At 40.7% G+C, this 18,178-nt stretch overlaps 1 protein-coding gene across 2 annotated transcripts in view; it reads left to right on the forward strand.

Annotated features, from left to right (window-relative positions):
* colec11 (collectin sub-family member 11) overlaps nucleotides 1-12,196 on the forward strand; it is a 41,413-nt gene extending 29,217 nt beyond the window's left edge. The window contains exons 5-7 of one of the 2 annotated variants that reach the window (XM_041188265.1): nucleotides 6,162-6,215; nucleotides 6,314-6,409; nucleotides 9,124-12,196. In XM_041188265.1, the coding sequence (XP_041044199.1) occupies nucleotides 6,162-6,215; nucleotides 6,314-6,409; nucleotides 9,124-9,533 (560 nt within the window). In that variant the 3' untranslated portion in view covers nucleotides 9,534-12,196. The remainder of the gene's footprint in view (nucleotides 1-6,161; nucleotides 6,216-6,313; nucleotides 6,410-9,123) is intronic. The other variant, XM_041188266.1, reaches the window with a different exon arrangement.
* Nucleotides 12,197-18,178: the final 5,982 nt, after the last annotated feature.

The following is an 18,178-nucleotide window of genomic DNA, read 5'->3' on the forward strand; positions in this document are numbered from 1 at the left end:
TGCCTGCCTGCAGCTATCATTCAAACGATCAGGCAGCACGAAGTTGGCATGTGAGCTGCAAGACATTGAACAGATACAATAATCATGCATAGTGAGTCCTGCCTCTGCTTTCAGGGACGATCGAATTTAGCCTCCATTATTTTGACCCACATAACTAATCCAAATTAATTAGCCTGTTTCTCCTACCCTGGATACATTAACGGAATCCAATGATTTGCGACTAAGCAATCAAAGTAATTGGTTATGATTTGAGGACAGAAAAATGGCTCCCTGAATGCAAAAGTAAAATACTGTAGATGCTGGGAATCTGCAATAAAAACAGAAAGATACTCAGCAAGTCTGACAGCATCTGTGGAGAGAAAAACTAAGTTAATGTATCGGGTCTGTGGCCTTTCATCAGAACTGTCCGATTTATCAGTCGAGGAATCAATACATTGAGTGATTGGGTTTTTACTTTGTAGCTAACGAAATAATGATGGAGGAGAAACAGGAGGCAATTCTCCTAAGTGTCTGCTGGAGCAAAACCTATAATCTAATCCATAGATTGATGGTTCTGAACGCCCAACATTCCAGATCCTTCACAGAGCTAGTAGACCTTGTAAAGGGACATTTTCAGCCTAAACCCTCTATGATCATGCAATGCACATCACAAAGTTAAAACAGTTAACGGAGCACTGAGACTTCGGTGATACTTTAAACGACGCGTTGTGAGATTGTTTAGTTTGCAGCATAAACAATGTCGCTATTCAGTGCCGTTTGCTTGCAGAATTGAGATAGACCTGAAGCGTGCCATGGAGACAGCGGTAGCAAAGGAGAGTGCTGAGAGGGATTCGGAGGCTCTGTAGAGTGTGAAACATGGCGCCGTTTTGTAGCTGGGATGGGAACCTGCCGCCGGGCGTGGAGCGAAGATCAGGGAGGCTACAGTGAAGCAGGGCATAGCCCCTACCGCTAGTAAAACAAGAAAAAATACTGGAGGCAGCCCACCAGTAATCCAGAAGTTAAAGTGTTACTATTGTGGGGGAAATCATGCACCCGAAGGTTGTAGATTTGAAGAGGCAGGATGCCATTACCATTACAAAAAAGGGTATATTGTTGAACAGTGCAGGACCAGACCAAGACAGCCATTTAGACATCAGGTCAAGTTAAATGACGTGCACAATATAGAAGAGCCAGAAGTTACAGAGCCTCACGTTTATTCCCTACACAATCTGAAGGCCAGGAAAACTGAACCAATCACTGTTACACTTCAGGTAAATGGAAAGCCTCTGCTCATGGAGGTGGACACAGTGGTGGGAGAACACATCTTTAAATACCTCAGAGAAGGTACCCAGCCATAGAGTTTGGGGAAAACTGCTGCTCAGTGAAAAACATACACAGGAGAAGCCATACAGGTGGAAGGCTGTCCCTCTGTACTTGTATCATACAGACAACAGACGGTTCAGCTGCTAATAATTGTTGCAACTGGAGAAGAACCTAGCCTTCTGGGCCGTGATTGGTTGAAGGAAATCAAACTAAAACTGGTCAGAAATTTTTCAGATCAGGGCAAGAAGAAACCCTGAGTTGATAAGGAAATATGATGGTGTCTTTAGGAATGAGATAGAGGAACCAAAGGATCTTCGCAGGAAGCAAAGATCCCTCAGGTCAGGGTTGGGCCCATGGAAAAATCATGAAAAGAGGCTAAACAAATGCAGTGCCACTCTGAACCAACTGAAGATACGGCCGGATGAAAAAAACCAAACAACGTTCAATGTTCCAAGAGGAAGCCAAAAGATACAGAAGAGAGACCGAAGAAAGCATTAGAAGGGAAAGTTATGGAACTTTCCAAGATGCAAATGGTAACTCAACCCCTGAACTGAACCAAGTTAAGATTTCGCCAGGGAGAAATTCGGCTGACTGTGGAATCAAAATGAAAAACGAGACAAAATTCAGTGGCAAACACAAGAAGAAAAACAGAAGTCAAATGTGAAAGACCAAAGGAATGTGTATCCAGAACCTTTTCTGCAGCTGGGAAAGGATAATTGCAAATTAAAGAGAGGGCTTATTATCATATTTGGAGTAAAGAAGTTCCATCAATATTTACATGGTCGACATTTCACCATGGTGTCAGATCTTGAACCACTGTTAGGATTGTTTAGTGAAAATAAGGCAATCCCAATGATACCTTTTGCTGGAATTCAAAGATGGGCTTTGATTTTGTTGGCATACGAGTACACTTTTATGCACCATCTGGGTGTGCATATAGCAAATGCTGAGGCCCTCAGTCATCTCCCTTTGCCAGATAGTATTACACGTGCACCAGTACCTCCAGTACCACACCAATACTTGCGTTAAATTTCCTGGAATCTTCACCAGTCTGTGCGAAACAGATAAGGATTGGACGAATTGGGATCCAATTTTAGCAAGAGTCCGTGAACAAGTATTACAAGGATGGTCAAATGTACAAGTTCCTGAGGAATTAAAACCATTCTTTGTATGTAGATCAGAACTGAGTTGTCAAGATGGTATTTTATTATGGGGAGCAAGAATCATTATCCCTGTCCAAGGAAGAGAACCGCTATTAGAAGAACTTCACAGTGGGCATTCTGGTATTTCAAAAATGAAGATGCTCACAAAAAGTTATACCTGGTGGCCAGGTATAGACAGTGATATAAGAAAAATGGTGAAACACCGTCTCCAGTACCAGCAACAGCAGAAGTTGCCTTTTCAGCCCTGCTGCATCCGTGAGAATGGCCTGGTTGACCCTGTGTTAGACTACATATAGACTATGTATGTCCATTTCTAGGTGCTATGTTTCTGAAGATTATCGACGCACATTCCAAATGGATGGACGTGTTTGAAGTGAGATCACCACTTCGTCTGCAACCATTGAAAAACCTCACCAGAGTTTCAGTGTTCATGGTTTACCTTAAGTTATTGTGTCAGACAATGGTATGGCTTTCACTAGCACTGAATTCCAAAGATTTTTGACCTAAGTGGGCTTTAACACATCAGAACAGCATCGTACCATCCCTTGTCTAATGGCTTGGCAGAAAGAGCAGTACAAACCTTTAAAACAGGCATGAAAAAACTATCAGAAGGAACACAAATTTCAAGATTCCTGCCATCGCACAACTCTTCATGCGACTACAGAGTTGTTAATGAAGCGCTGACTTCGTACAAGGTTGAGTCTAGTATTCTCTAATTTAGAGGGGGAGGTGGAGAGAAACCAGGGGAGTCAAAGTGAATCATGACGTTCACAGTAAAGGTTGAGAGTTTACTGTGGGAGAGACAGTTTTTGTTAGAAATTTTGCAACTGGACTGAGATGGGTCCCTGGTGCAATCGTCTCTGAAAGAGGAACATTATTTTATCAGTTAGAAGTGAAAGACAGGATTGCTAGGGAATGTATGGATCACCTCAGAAGTTGAGAAACCCTCTAACAACCAGTTCATCCACCTGAAATCAAAGTTGAAATTTCGACCCTGAGGTGCCAGATTGACAAAGAATAGACATACTGGATGTCTCTGCTGAAGTAAATAATTCTGAACTGTCATTGCCTAGGGATGTCCCTGAAGCTGCAGTTCCTGTGCAAGTCAATCCCATGGAAGAACCTCCAGTTGTAGAGTTGCATCACTCTACCCGAATCCAAAAACCTCCTCAAAGACTAAATTTATAGTGGCATGAACTGTATAAAATTGTCTATAGTATGGGTTAAGATGTTTTGTGAATAAGCTGGTAAAACAAAAGTAAAGGGGGAGGAATATAATGATTGTAAGTTAAACCATTTCTTGCTGTTATGGGGATCATGTGACTGTATAGACCAATCAGCCCTAAGTGTGGGGAATCTTCAGGGTGGGAATTTTTAGCCTTGGTCTTGGAACAAGCGTGTAATCTCCTCTGAAGTCTGTTAATAAAGTTCACTGTTTTTTACAAGAAACCCGTCCTGCGCTCTCCAAGTTTATCACAAATATAGATGGGAAAAGTCACAGGTTTGACCCCCCTGGTCAATACTGAATGAGTCGATTTCAGTTTAATCAGCAGCTCGGTGCTATGTTCAACCCCACTGTTCCCATACTAGGGTAAAGAAATATCAGCCAGAGTTTTCCTGATCCTACGGTGATTCTTGCTTAAAAGCAAACTCTGTGAAATTAAGGGCAGGGAGTGCATTCATTTGGGATCTGTCCGTCGTTGAATAATTTTTTTTTCCACTTACTAGTTAAGTTCAGCCATGAAAAATGGTTGCTTTGTTGAGATACCAGAAGGCTTCTGGTGCTTTGGAACCAATCCAGCTGATGCACTAAAATAGGTACAGTATCATCCTACACAGGACAATTTCCCTCTATAAAAATAAAAAAGAAATTATTTACATAACTATAGCTCCTGTCTATCAGTCATAGGTATTGTATACATTTAAATAAATAAAAATACCATTTAATTCAATTCTTTTAATTGTGTGCATTAGGTCTGATTATCATTTGTCTGAAATTTTCACCACCTAATTTTCTTCTCTCCCCTCCTCCTCACAAGTACAGTATGGTTCTGTAGACACTGGCTGCCCTTTGGTACCTTACCCAAATGCCCAGTCACCATTTGTGAGCAGGCATTCTGTGGTGTCACAGTCAAGCCCACTCACCCAAATTTATAGAGGAAAACACACTCCCTTTAAGGGTTACTGAACAGCATATCTTTGCTGATTTTCCCACCATCTCTTTAAACAAAACTGAGCTGATAGGAACTCTGTTACTACAATCCCAGCCAAGGTTAGACTAGATCATGAGCCTTCCAAGTGTGTATGGCTTAGTTCCAAACTGGACAGTTTGTGCACCAGTTGAGCCATCATAGGAGTTGCACGTGTTTGAAAATGTTTTAATTAAAGGGGCAATTTTTTGTTTCTGGCCTATACACCATGTTTAAATGAAGAGATATATGTAACATTAAAAGCCTATCATTCTGGCAAAGATGCATACCCATTGCAAGCACCTATCACCTATTTCCCAAGTTGTTCCACATTTTTGATCAGAAAATCATGGGGTAGTTTGAACCAGAATGTTTAAAATTTGGCCCTGGTGTGAAATGCTCCCTGTCTGGAGGAAAAAGTCAGTTATTTAGCCATTGCATTTATTGTCTGCATGCTGTATATTTTGGTCTGATTAAAGAAAAGACGTGGCGTAATTCTGGTGTGCATTATCCATGATTATCGGCGATTTAGTCGGTAAACCTTGGGCAATTTGTATTAGAATTTCCGATTGCTGCTTCTGGTGGGAAGCTTCCCTGCTAGGAGTACAGGCTCATAACATTAAAGTCTGTGTCATAATTATTCATCTTATTTGATCCTTTTGTGATTTTGCCCATGAAGAGTTGAGACCATTTGTTATGATTGAATGAAGAAGAATCAGAGGAAAGGAGGTAATTAGACTGGGGTTCACCAATGTAATTCATATCCCAGCTTAAAGTCATGCATTTTGTTTTAGTTTTATAAAATACTTTGATTTTATATGATTATTAATAGTTAAAGAGAAAATCGAAGGGAAATTGGAAAGCAGAGAAGTGGAGTTGTTTGGAGCTTATTGGCTTCATAGGCTGAGGAACCAGAAAATTTAAAACTCAGGTGGTAGAGCACCAGTACTGGTGAAAAGATAGAATTACTTTGTGATTAGCTTAGAAAGAGCCTTTCCGTTATAAAACTGAACAAAATAATTAGAAAATTATTGGAAAATTTGAAAACATGAAATAAAGTTTTGTGGATAGCAGGCATGTACAAACACGTGATTTAAAAATAATATAAACATTTTAACTGTTATAATATTAATTATATTCCAGCTATGATTAGACCACAGGTGGGATACAATGGACACTTCAAGTGTTAATTATTTGTCAATTTTATTTAATTATATGCAGGTGGAGGCCATTAATTGAGCACATATAAAGAGACAATATTAAAACTCTGGGGTGTTTTGAGTTAGGAGGTGAATACTTGTAATATTTCACTTTGCAAATAAATGTAAGATTTAGTAAAGATTGGCTCTAATACTATCCTTCACCATCTTGCTTTCCAGATAGCTCTTAATGTTCTATGTCAAAGCTAAGGGGGGAGTTCAGCAGAAATTAAGTTGATACTAAGGGATGAGGTTTTAACTCTTGGTAGAAACTGAGAAGCTCAAATTCTTATTTCTTAATTTATCAGGAAACAAAGGAGAGACTGGTGATCTAGGACCAAAAGGGGAAAACGGAGATCCAGGTAGAGTTATTGGAAAGTCTATTGGGTATAGCCCTGCTTTATGTCAAGTCTGTTTCTTTAATTCTGTCTCTAAGTAATGTCCTGTATAATCTTCTCAGGCTTACCCTGTGAATGCGGCCCACTGAGAAAGGTAATTGGAGAAATGGATATTCTTGTGACACAGTTAACAAACGAACTCAATTTCATTAAAAATGGTAAGTTTGATCATTCATTCTAAGACCTCTTAGCTTTAACGTTAAAATGCCAATAACATTTCACCTCTTACTGTCAGGTGATATTTACTTTGCCTTCTAGAGCAGTCAACAATCTTTCAAACTGCAATGATTGCAAAGTGCAGGCATATGTGTATTTAAGGCAGTAATCATTTGTTTTAAGGTATCATGCTCAACAGGAAGTTGTACAATTGTTAAATATATTGGGGTAGTGTTTCTGCTTTGGACACGATTGACAATCTGGACACAAATTGTGCTTGAAATTGCTCTGTTTTCCTGAAGTGAAGTTAGAGATCAAGTTTCCGCAAAATTCATTTGTGTGATAACAGTGTAAAACTTTCCATGAGCCCAATGCCTTTGAGCAGTGTACAGAATGGAATTTATTTTTTCCTTACATTGAAAGATATTCAAACATATGTTTAATGGTGGTAATCTTGTGCAGTTTTATTAAAGCAGTTGAAAATCAACATTTTTAATGTGTTCAGTCCACCACACCTGTGAGTAAACTAATTTTGAATCATCAAAAATTATTTAAAACATTTATACCAAATCATTTACTAGTTTCATTTTGACCTAGGCAGTTCCTTACTAAATTAAATATTATTTATATGTAAAAAAAAGTTTAAAACATGTGACTAGTGTTTGCATTCAAAAAAGAGCTTAATTTGAAAAGCCTCCTCAAACAGGCGCAATCAGCATGCTCATTAATTTGATCTGGGGATGTGGCCAGATCTGGGGGTGTGGCCAGATTTGTGGGTGGAACCAGCTACCAGCATGATTTTTTTTAAACCAGTGTTAATGATCGGTGGGAAGTTAATTTACACATAATAAATGTGCTTATACAGTTAAGTCATCTTTTGCGATGGTTTTGCTGACTTCAGTGCAAAATAATTGAAACTCTTGGCCGTGAAATTTAGGGGAAGTGGAGAGATATTTAGATCATCCTGATTTAAATCATAAAATTATTAAATTTTACAACATGAACAGAGACTATTTGGCCCATTGCATTCGTCCTGGCTCTTTTTTAAAAGAGCTATCCATTTAGTGGCATTCATTTTAACCTTTTTCTCAAATAATTATCTACTTTTAAAAGTCATTAATAATTTAACCCCACATTATTTCTGATAAGGTTTCCATGTCCTAACTATGTTCTGTGCATAATTTTAACAAATCTCCTAATCTCTCCCTTTCTTCTTTGGTGATGATCTTAAATTTGTACACTTTAGTTACAAGCTCACTGACCAGTAGAAACGATCTTTCCAGACATATTTAAAAAAAAATCTTCATAATTTTTAATATCTGCATCAGATTTTCCTCTAGCTGCCTTCTGGTCTAATGAAAAGAATCCAGCCTCTCACTTATAATATTATCTTGGAGAACTTCTTCTGTAGATCCTCCTTAACCATGGCCTAAACAATGGGGAGAACTTTCTCCCCGTCGGGTGGGCCGGTTGGGAGCGGGCAGGCGCAGAGCTGATCATCGCCCACCATTTTACGTGGGCGGGCCAATTAAAGCCCGCCCAGGGCAATGCGCACCTGGTAGTGCTCCGCTACCTGTGCAGGCGGGGGAGGAGGGAGAGTCGGGGCCTGTGCTCTTTCCCGCATGTGTGCGAAAGAGTGCAGAAATCTCCCCGAGGCAGCTCTTTGCCACAGGGAGATTAAGTGCAGTTGTAAAGTTGGGGGTTAAAAAAAAAATATTCAGACACATCCCCTCATTTGACAGTGTCACATGAGCTGGAACATGTTTATGAATTTTCATAAAAATTTTTAATTAATAAAACCTTCATGAAACCTTGTCCTGCCTGTGGATGAGGTTTCATGCAAAACATGAAAGCTGCTTGGACTCCTCACCTGCCCGCCAATCTTAAGGTTGGACGGGCAGCCCTGACAATTTGTTTACTTGGTTGATTAATGGCCTTAACAGGCCTTTGACAGTTCGGCGGGTGCACAGCTGCCTCTGGTGCACGCCTGCTGAACGGAAGATCGGAATGACGTGCGGTGACGTTGGGACGCACGCCCGATGTCACCGTGCGTCATTTTATGTATTGGCGTGTGGGGGTGGGCTCCGCACACCAAAGCGAAAATCCTGGCCAATGATTCAAATAGATTTACTATTACTTTATTGCTTTTATACGCCAATTAATAAAAAGTCCAACAATCCTCTGTTTTTACATCTTTATCAACTTATTCTTCCATATTTAAAGATTTATGTATATAATGAACTTGAACTTGTATTTATATAGCTAATTTCACAAGCTCAGGAAGTCCTAGAGCATTTTATGGCCATTGAAGCATTTTTGAAGTGTTGTCTCTCTTGTAATGCAAGATGTGGCAAAGTCTCTCTGCTCCTCTATTCCTTTAAAGTCTTAAACGTGTACATTCTCTCCATATTCTTGCTCTCAAAATGTATCACCTCACATTCACCGCATTAAATTTTGTCTGACATTTAGCGATCTAACCTAACCTGTTTATGTCTTCCTGAAATCACTTATAGTACTCTTGCTCTAATCACACTCCCTAGATTTTATATTGTGCCTTTATACCCAAATCCAATACACATTTGGTATATTTCCCCTCCATAAGGACACGGGAGTAGGCATGCCAGCTTAAATCATAATCTGCATGGGGGAAATGTGTCTTTATAAAGCTGCTTATATCTTATTAAATATAACAGAAATCAAAGTGCTCACTTTTCAGCACTGCCCTCCCCTGCAGCTGTTGCTGGAGTACGAGAGGTAGAAAATAAGATTTACCTCCTGGTGAAGGAAGAGAAGAGGTACACAGATGCCCATGAGTATTGTCGTGACCGAGGAGGACTTCTTATAATGCCAAAAGATGAAGCAACCAATAGCCTCATTGCTTCGTACATCAGTGAAGCCGGCCTCAGCAGAGTATTCATTGGTGTTAATGATCTGGAGGAGGAAGGCCAGTTTGTCTTTACAGATGGGTCACCCCTGCAGACATTCAACAAGTGGCGGAATGGAGAGCCAAACAATGCCTATGAGGAGGAAGACTGTGCGGAAATGGTATCTTCTGGGGGTTGGAATGATGTCACCTGTCATATTACAATGTACTTTGTCTGTGAATTTGATAAAGATATACCTTAATTCAGTCAACTCCTGATGTTGTAGCATGATATTATTCTGCATCCACAATGGATAAATTAGTATTCTTTTTAAAAGCTATGATACCTCAACGTGGGAATGATTAAAGCCACCAGAGTTTTTGTATAAATCTCATTTTTCACTCATGCTCTTAGGTATACAGCGCAATTAGGATAAATATATTGAATTTTAGCAGAACCATTTTCTTGTGCTTTATATTTTCAGAGAACAAGGCTATTTAGACTTTGGATGATACTGTAAAAAGGGGAAAAGGGGAAGGTCAATAGAAATAAAAATTGGGCGAGGTGTACATGGGTGACTGAACTGACATTGCTATTTTACACTATCTCACAAAAACAAAATTACCCACTCATTTGTTGCTTAAATTTCTCTTTCCTCAGTTGCTATCAATTTAGCCTTTTGATTTATTTTTGAATACTGTAAATGACAAGCTATTAATTGCTGCTTTGGGCCAAGTAATTCTCTGCCCATTTAAAATGAACATTAAAGCAAACTCTTAAAGGTACTTTTGTTACTTTTCTCGCCATTCTATGCAAGACCTAAGGGGTTAGAAATTGTTCTTTGCTGACCTCGTTTTCCACTTATTTCAAAGTGAGCCTATCACAGAATTTCATGCAATAGGACAAAGAAGATCAAATATGCTTTTTGGGGACACCAGGGGTGAGCTGTCTGTATCTGCCGCTATGCCAGCACCATGTCTGCAGGCTAAGGAACAACTACTTGACAATGACTGAAGCTTTGGTTCACCATCTGCTTCAAGGACACTTCCATCATTGGGATTGTACTGCTGCAGCAGTTAAAGCCACATTCTCTCTTGACCGTCTTGCCTCTCTCTTTGCAGAATGACATGGCGATCTTTTGCAGTATCATCCAATTTGATTCCCACTTATGTATCACACAAGTGACTGATGCCTTGTTCAGTAAACCCAACTTCCATCTCCTTTCCCACAAATTAGTAGCAGCAGCCTGGCATCACTATCTGATTTATCTGCACTATAATTTCCAAAGCAAAAGGAACATTTGACATCATATGACTAGCATCAACAACAACAATTTGTACTTATACAGTGCCCTTCATGTAATAAAATGTACCAGGGTGGTTCACGGGGGCATTATAAAGCCAAATTTGATGTTGAACTGCATAAGGTAATATTAAGGCAGGTGAAGAGGAAGGTTTTAAGGACTGTCTTAAAATAGGATAGAGAGGTATAGAGGTGGAGAAGTTTAGGGAGGGAATTCCAGAGATTATGGCCTTGGCAGTGGAAGGCATAGCCACCAATGATGGCATGATTAAAGTCAGAGATGCTGAAGATGTCAGATTTAGAGGAGATTTCTCAGAGGGTTATGGAGCTGGAGGAGATTGCAGAAATAGGGAGGGGCAAGGTCATGAAGAGATTTGAAAACAACGATGAGAATTTTAAAATCTAGGCAATGCTTAACCAGAAGCCAATATAGTCCAGCAAGCACAGGGTTGATGGGTGAATGGGACTAGGCCTTAGAATGAGGCAGCAGAGTTTTGAACAACTTCAAGTTTGGGGAGAATGTGAGGGCAGCCAGAAGTGCATTGGAAAAGTCAAGTTTAGAGGTAACTAAGGCACGGATGATGATTTCAACAGAAGATGAGTTGAGTTGGGCCATGTGATTGAGATGGAAATAGGTGGTCATGATGGGTGTGGTTGGAAGCTCACCTTAAGGTCAAAAATGATACCAAGGTTGCAAACAGTTTGCTTCAACCTCAGGCAGTTGCCAGGAAGAGGGATGGAGATGGTAGCTAGGGAATGGAGTTCATGTTGGGGGTGCAGCAAAAAATAATGGCTGTGATCCTCCCAATATTTAGCTTTCTCCAATTAAGTATTTCTAAAATTTATTCCCAATATTTAGCACCCTGGTCTAATACCCACTTTTGCCCTTTCCCATGTATACTGCACTCAGCAGTGCTATCTCTTTTGGTGTGTGTCTATTGGTGAGAGTGATGTCAGCTGCTGTGAGGCACTGGTTTGCTCAGGATCACTGGCAGTACTAGTGGGCTGCTCTTCCAGGAGCCAAACAACAGAAGAAGTACATGTGTTTGAAGGATGGCTCCAAAAGATAGCTTCAAACAGAGTTTAATGTTTTTGTGATTAAGGTTGTGTTAACAAGTGGGAAGGAGAATGAGACATAGCAAAAGCAGAATGATATGGACCCTGTGCCTGGCAGGAGACCTATGTTTTCAACTTCCCTATTCTTTGAATGTAGATATAGACAAGAATGTCCAGGGTGGCCTTCTGAAAGGAATTTAAAAATCTTATCGTTTCTGGGACCTCCTCCAGTTGAGTCTGTTCCCTTGCATTATGTACCTGTACTATCTTTTTATAACCTTCTGAACAATGTAATGTATCTCTGGTTACCTCTGGTCAGATGTTAATTTCCATGTAAAGAAAGTATCTCACTGATTTTATTAACACAAGTTCATATTATAGACCCATTATCCTTTGGGTGTAGTCTCTGATAATGCTGTAAAAAGTGTTGACAAAACTGGTTTCTCTGCTACCTTTCTTACCACCAATGTACTTCTGGCATTGTGTAATTTGGCCTCAACTGTGATCAATGCTACTGATGTTGTCAATTTCTGATACCACTAATATTAAAAATATTTAGTACTGTGATAGGACATAGCTGTCATTTTTACATTAAGTTACCCAGGTTCAGGTGATGTGATCTAATGAAGGTAATACCTGTAGACACTAAAATGCCTTGACTGCCTGTGCTATCTCTTAGCAATAAACAATAATCCAGGCAAAAGAATGACAGTAATCTAAAAGTAATACATAACTATAGCACCTCATGTTTTCACTATACTTAGAGCTGCATTTCAACACTAAATATAATGGGTGTGGAATAATAAAATCATTGACTTTAACATATATATCTATAATGTCCTTTAGTCTTGTATCGCTGGATAAAATAAAATGTGCAAAGTAGAATAAATTCTAAAGAAACATATACTGAATATGGTAATGAACTAAAATGCTTTTTTTGCCATGTTACTTATCTCAAATTGGAAATAAACCTTTTTATTTTCTGTAGGTCTTATTTATACATAATATTTATTACACTGCATAGGGAACTTAAATAGAAGGCTGAGGCTTGATCTAATAGCAGTCTTTAAAATATGAATGGTTTTGATAGAGTAGATACAAAGAGAATATTTCCTCCTATGAGGAAAAGCAAAACTAAAAGCCATTAATGTAAGATGCAAGAATTTTTGGATTTCCAGCATCCGTAGTTTTTTGTTTTTATCAAAAGAAACTTCTTCACCCAAAGAATCTGGAACTCTGTACTACACAGATTGGTTGAAGTGAATAGTGTAAAGACATTTAACGGAAAACTAGAAATGCATATGAGTGAGAAATTGTTAGAACCACATGCTTTTTGCAGCCTGTTTCAGTACAGCATTCTGATCTCTGATCTCTCTCTGCTTGGTAACACAGTCTCTTGAACTACCCTGCTGGCTGTTGGCTGCTTATTCCTGAGAAATTCAATTAATTCCTGTCTGCTACAGTCATTGTTTTTAGAACAGGTAATTACATTTTGATGTTTCATCTCAGAAACCTTGAAAAGTTTCAGGACAGTGTAAAGTCAGCAGGAGATGGGGTCTTTCATACTCCCCAGGGGACTGAATGTCTGTTCTGTTTCATCCCACTTGGTGGAATGCAATCTTGCATATTGTAGTCATCTGGCAGTCCTCCATTGTCTTAAGAGGATTTCAATTTATTTTTAAAATCCAGCCAGAGAAAGAAAAATTAGAAATTGTATCTTTTTTAAAAAAGAAAGCACATCCTTGTAACAAAGGGAGTAGATGGTTATGATAGATTTAGATGGGGAAAGATGGGACAAGACTTGAGTGGAGCATAAACACTGGCATGGACTGTTAGGGCAGAATGGCCTGTTTATGTGCTGTATTTCTTATGAAACCCTATGTAACGCTACAGTATTTTGTGCTTTATAAAATGTAATATTGTCTCTTGAACTCCTTCAGAGAAGGAACTTCTTCGTGTCTCTTGTACATTCAACTAACTGCTGTTACTTCTTATATTCGCTGGCCCCATTATTAATTCTTCATCTGTCAACAATCTTGGCCTCACTACTCCTGTAATCATAAATGAACCTCATAAACCCCCTCCATTGCTCAATTTGCCTCCAAGAATCACTTTCCACTTTTGTAACAAACATCTATTTTCCCCCTCAATGGTTATAAAACCCAACTCTCTGCAAAACGTGATTGCTGTTCCATTATCCAAGGCCACTCTACTGGTACTTCTTGCATACACCTGGACTGGATACAAGAAAAACTCTGATGAAAGGTCATCAACCTGAAACGTTAATGCATTTGCACTCTCCACAGATGCTGCCTGACCTGCTGAGTGTTTCCATGATTTTGTGTTTATATTTCAGATTTCCACCCTCTGGAGCTTTGTTTTGCTTTAGCTGCAATTATGCTGTTTCTACTTACATAAGGAATAAAGGCCAACTTGTGAAATTTGTCATGAGTAAATAACAGTTAAGAGCACCATTGCAGTCACTTTGTTTAAATTATTTGCCCTTGATCTTTCCCCTTCTACTTTCTTTTGCCTCCTCCACTCTTACACTTGCTTTCCCAACCTGACATTCTCCATTTCTGATGACAATAGATTTTGTGCATTCCACTTTCCTTTCAACACAGGATTGGTGGCTCTGCCTTTAGCCACCTGTTTCCCATTGGGAGTCTCTCCTAAACACCTGCATCTCTCAACCTCTGCCCCTCCTTTAAGACCATCAAACTTCTGGTAATAAAAACAAAAAAATAAAAACAAAAAAACTGCGGATGCTGGAAATCCAAAACAAAAACAGAATTACCTGGAAAAACTCAGCAGGTCTGGCAGCATCGGCGGAGAAGAAAAGAGTTGACGTTTCGAGTCCTCATGACCCTTCGACAGAACTTGCAAGTTCTGTCGAAGGGTCATGAGGACTCGAAACGTCAACTCTTTTCTTCTCCGCCGATGCTGCCAGACCTGCTGAGTTTTTCCAAACTTCTGGTAATGCCTCATAATCTCCCCTCCTTTGACTAGACATTCTTAAGCTTCTGTGAAGTACCTTGGAACATATTCAATGTTGATGGTGCTAAATAAATGCAAAACTGTTATTGTGACATGAAGAAGGAATGCACACTGGAATAATCTTATAAACACCAGGATTTAAAATTGATAGCACTCAATAATATTGAATGTGTACACCAGAAGGAAGAGGCCCTATGACTGTCCTACAATCATCTTGTTCAGGAGGAACAAAATAGTTTTTATGATGCAATAGCCAACATTTATTCCTCAACCAACACCATTAAATTAGATTGGTCATTTAATTTATTATCATTTTTGAGACGTTGCTGCGTACAGTTTGGTTGCTGCACTACAATAGTTACTTCATTTAATAGTTCTTCATTGGCTATGAAGCACATGGAGACACCCTGAGGTCAGGAAAGGGGTTATAGAAATTAAAGTCAATTCTTTCTTTCCATTTTGACCCATTTGAGTCTCCAGTCATGCCATTTTGGCTTACCTAAGCATTAAATTATTTTAGCCTAAAGCAGGCAGATAAATGAAAGGTTCAACAAGGGGGATGAAGCCATATGGTCACCCTCTGTGCTGCAACCATTTTGTGATTCTGTGAAAGAAGGAGACATGGGGCCACAAGGTGGGGGGAGGTGGCTGGTGAACTGTAGGAATGAAAAGGGAACAATGACAGGGGGAGGATAGATGGCGGAGATAGAGGCTGAAACTTGAAAGCATCAGTTCGAGGTCTTGAGCGGCACTGATTAATAATAACTATGGCTCTGTGACACATAGAGAACAACAAGAGAGGAGAGATAGAATGGGACAGCAATAGGATAATATGGAAGGGATGGAAAGGAGAATAGCAAGGGGGGGTGGGGAGGAACCATCACCTAATTTTCCACCAGTATCATTTTTAATTGACCAGTATCTTGTTAAAATTTCACTACCTACCCGTCAAAGTTTAAAACTCCTTATTTTTTAGTGTCAACTTCCCTCCCCCAAAATTATGGATGCTGTACATTCCCAAATGTTGTTCATGTAAATTTGGCATCTCATTTAATTACACGTCCTGAACACTAAATGTATTTACCCAGCCAGGGCACTAAGGGCAGCTGCGAGTTAATCCAATCGCCCGGCTTCCGTCATCTTTACCGTCTCCAGGTAAATTCTGTTCATTAAAGTTTATTAAACTCAGTTTATTAAAGTGCTCCCACTGGAACTTGGAATATATAACTTATTAGTACCTTCCATACCTTTGACAATGCTCGCCCTCATGCAGCAGCACATTCTCCTGGGATAAACTAGGGCGACAGAACAGCCCCGTCCGGCATGGCCTGAATGGTTCTGCAATAGGAAATATTGGTGGCCCCATCCCCAACACTGTCAAACTCTACACCCACCACTGCCAAGCTGCCTGAAACCTCACTGCAGCACCGTCAAATTGCCTGAATCCTCACTGCAGCACCGTCAAATTGCCTGAAACCTCACAGCAGCACCGTCAAACTCCAAAAATCTCACTCTGGCACAGTCAAACTCCAGAAACCTCACTGAAGCACCGCCAAACTGCAGAAACCTCACTGCAGCACCGTCAAACTACAGAAACCTCCCTGCAGCACCTTCAAACTACAGAAAACTCACTGCAGCACCGTCAAACTCCAGAAATGTAACCGCAGCATCGCCAAACTCCAGAAAACTCATCACAGCACCGTCAAACACCAGAAACGTAACTGCAGCATCGTCAAAGTCGAGAAAACTCAACGCAGCACCGTTAATCTCCAGAAACCTTATTGCAGCATTGTAAACTCCAGGATATTCACTGCAGCACTGTCAATCTCCAGAAATCCCACTGCAGCAACATCAAACTCCATAACCCTCATTGCAGCATTGTAAACTCCAGAAGACTCACCGCAGCACCGTCAATCTCCAGAAACGAACTGCAGCATCGTCAAACTCCAGAAAAGTCACTGCAGCACCGTCAAACACCAGGATCCTCACTGCAGAACCATCAAACTCCAGAAATCACACTGCAGCACCAGCAAACTCCAGAAACCTCATTGCAGCACCGTCAAACACCACCAGCCTCACTGCAGCACCGTGAATCTCCAAAAATGTCACTGCAGCACCAGTAAACTCCGCCAGCCTCACTGCAGTAGCATCAAACTCCAGAATTCTTGCTACAGCACCTTCAAATTTCTCCAGCCTTAATGCAGCACCCTCAAACACCAGAATCCTTACTGCAGCACCGTCAAACTGCAGATACCTCACTGCAGCACCGTCAATCACCAAAAATGTCACTGCAGCACCGTCTATCTCCAGAAATGTCACTGCAGTATCGCCAGACTCCAGAAAACTCAACGCAGCATCATCAAACTGCGGAAGCCTCACAGCAGAACCGCCAAAATGCAGAAACCTCACTGTGGCACCGTCAAACAACAGAAACCTCACTGCAGCACGGTCAAACTCCAGAAAATTCACTGCAGCACCAGCAAACTCCAGAAACCTCATTGCAGCACCGTCAAACACCACCAGCCTCACTGCAGCACCATGAATCTCTAGAAATTTCACTGCTGCACTAGCAAACTCCACCAGCCTCACCGAAGCACCGTCAAACACCAGAATCATCACTGCAGCACTGTCAAACTCCAGAAACCTCACTGCAGAACCAGAAAACTCCACCAGCCTCACTACAGTAACATCAAAATCCAATAACCTCACTGCAGCAACATCAAACTCCAGACATCTTACTGCAGCACCGTCAAACTCTAGAAAACTCACTGCTGCACCGTCAAACACCAGAATCCTCACTGCAGCACCATCAAACTCCAGAAACATAATTGCAGCACTGCCAAACTCCAGATACCTCACTGCAGCACCGTCAAACACCTGAATCCTCACCGTAGCACCGCCACACTCCAGAAACCACACTGCAGTACCAGCAAATGCCAGAAACGTTACTGCAGCATCGTCAAATTCCAGAAGCCTCATTGCAGCACCAGTAAACTCCACCAGCCTCACTGCAGTAGCATCAAACTCCAGGATTCTTGCTGCAGCACATTCCAATTTCTCCAGCCTTAATGCAGCACTGTCAAACACCAGAATCCTCACTGCAGCACCGTCAAACTGCAGAAACATCTCTGCAGCACCATCAAACTGCCGATACCTCACTCCAGCACCGTCAATCTCCAGAAATGTCACTGCAGTATCGCCAAGCTCCAGAAAACTCAACGCAGCACCGTCAAAATGCAGAAGCCTCACAGCAGAACCGCCAAATTGCAGAAACCTCACTGTGGCACCGGCAAACTCCAGAAACCTCACTGTAGCACCGCCACACTCCAGAAACCACACTGCAGTATCAGCAAACTCCAGAAACGTAACTGCAGCATCGTCAAATTCCAGAAGCCTCATTGCAGCACCAGTAAACTCCACCAGCCTCACTGCAGTAGCATCAAACTCCAGGATTCTTGCTGCAGCACATTCCAATTTCTCCAGCCTTAATGCAGCACCCTCAAACACCAGAAACCTCACTGCAGCACCAACAAACTCCAGAAACATCATTGC

The sequence above is a fragment of the Carcharodon carcharias genome, chromosome 5 (genome assembly GCF_017639515.1).
Source record: "Carcharodon carcharias isolate sCarCar2 chromosome 5, sCarCar2.pri, whole genome shotgun sequence".
NCBI classification, from domain to species: Eukaryota; Metazoa; Chordata; class Chondrichthyes; order Lamniformes; family Lamnidae; genus Carcharodon; species Carcharodon carcharias.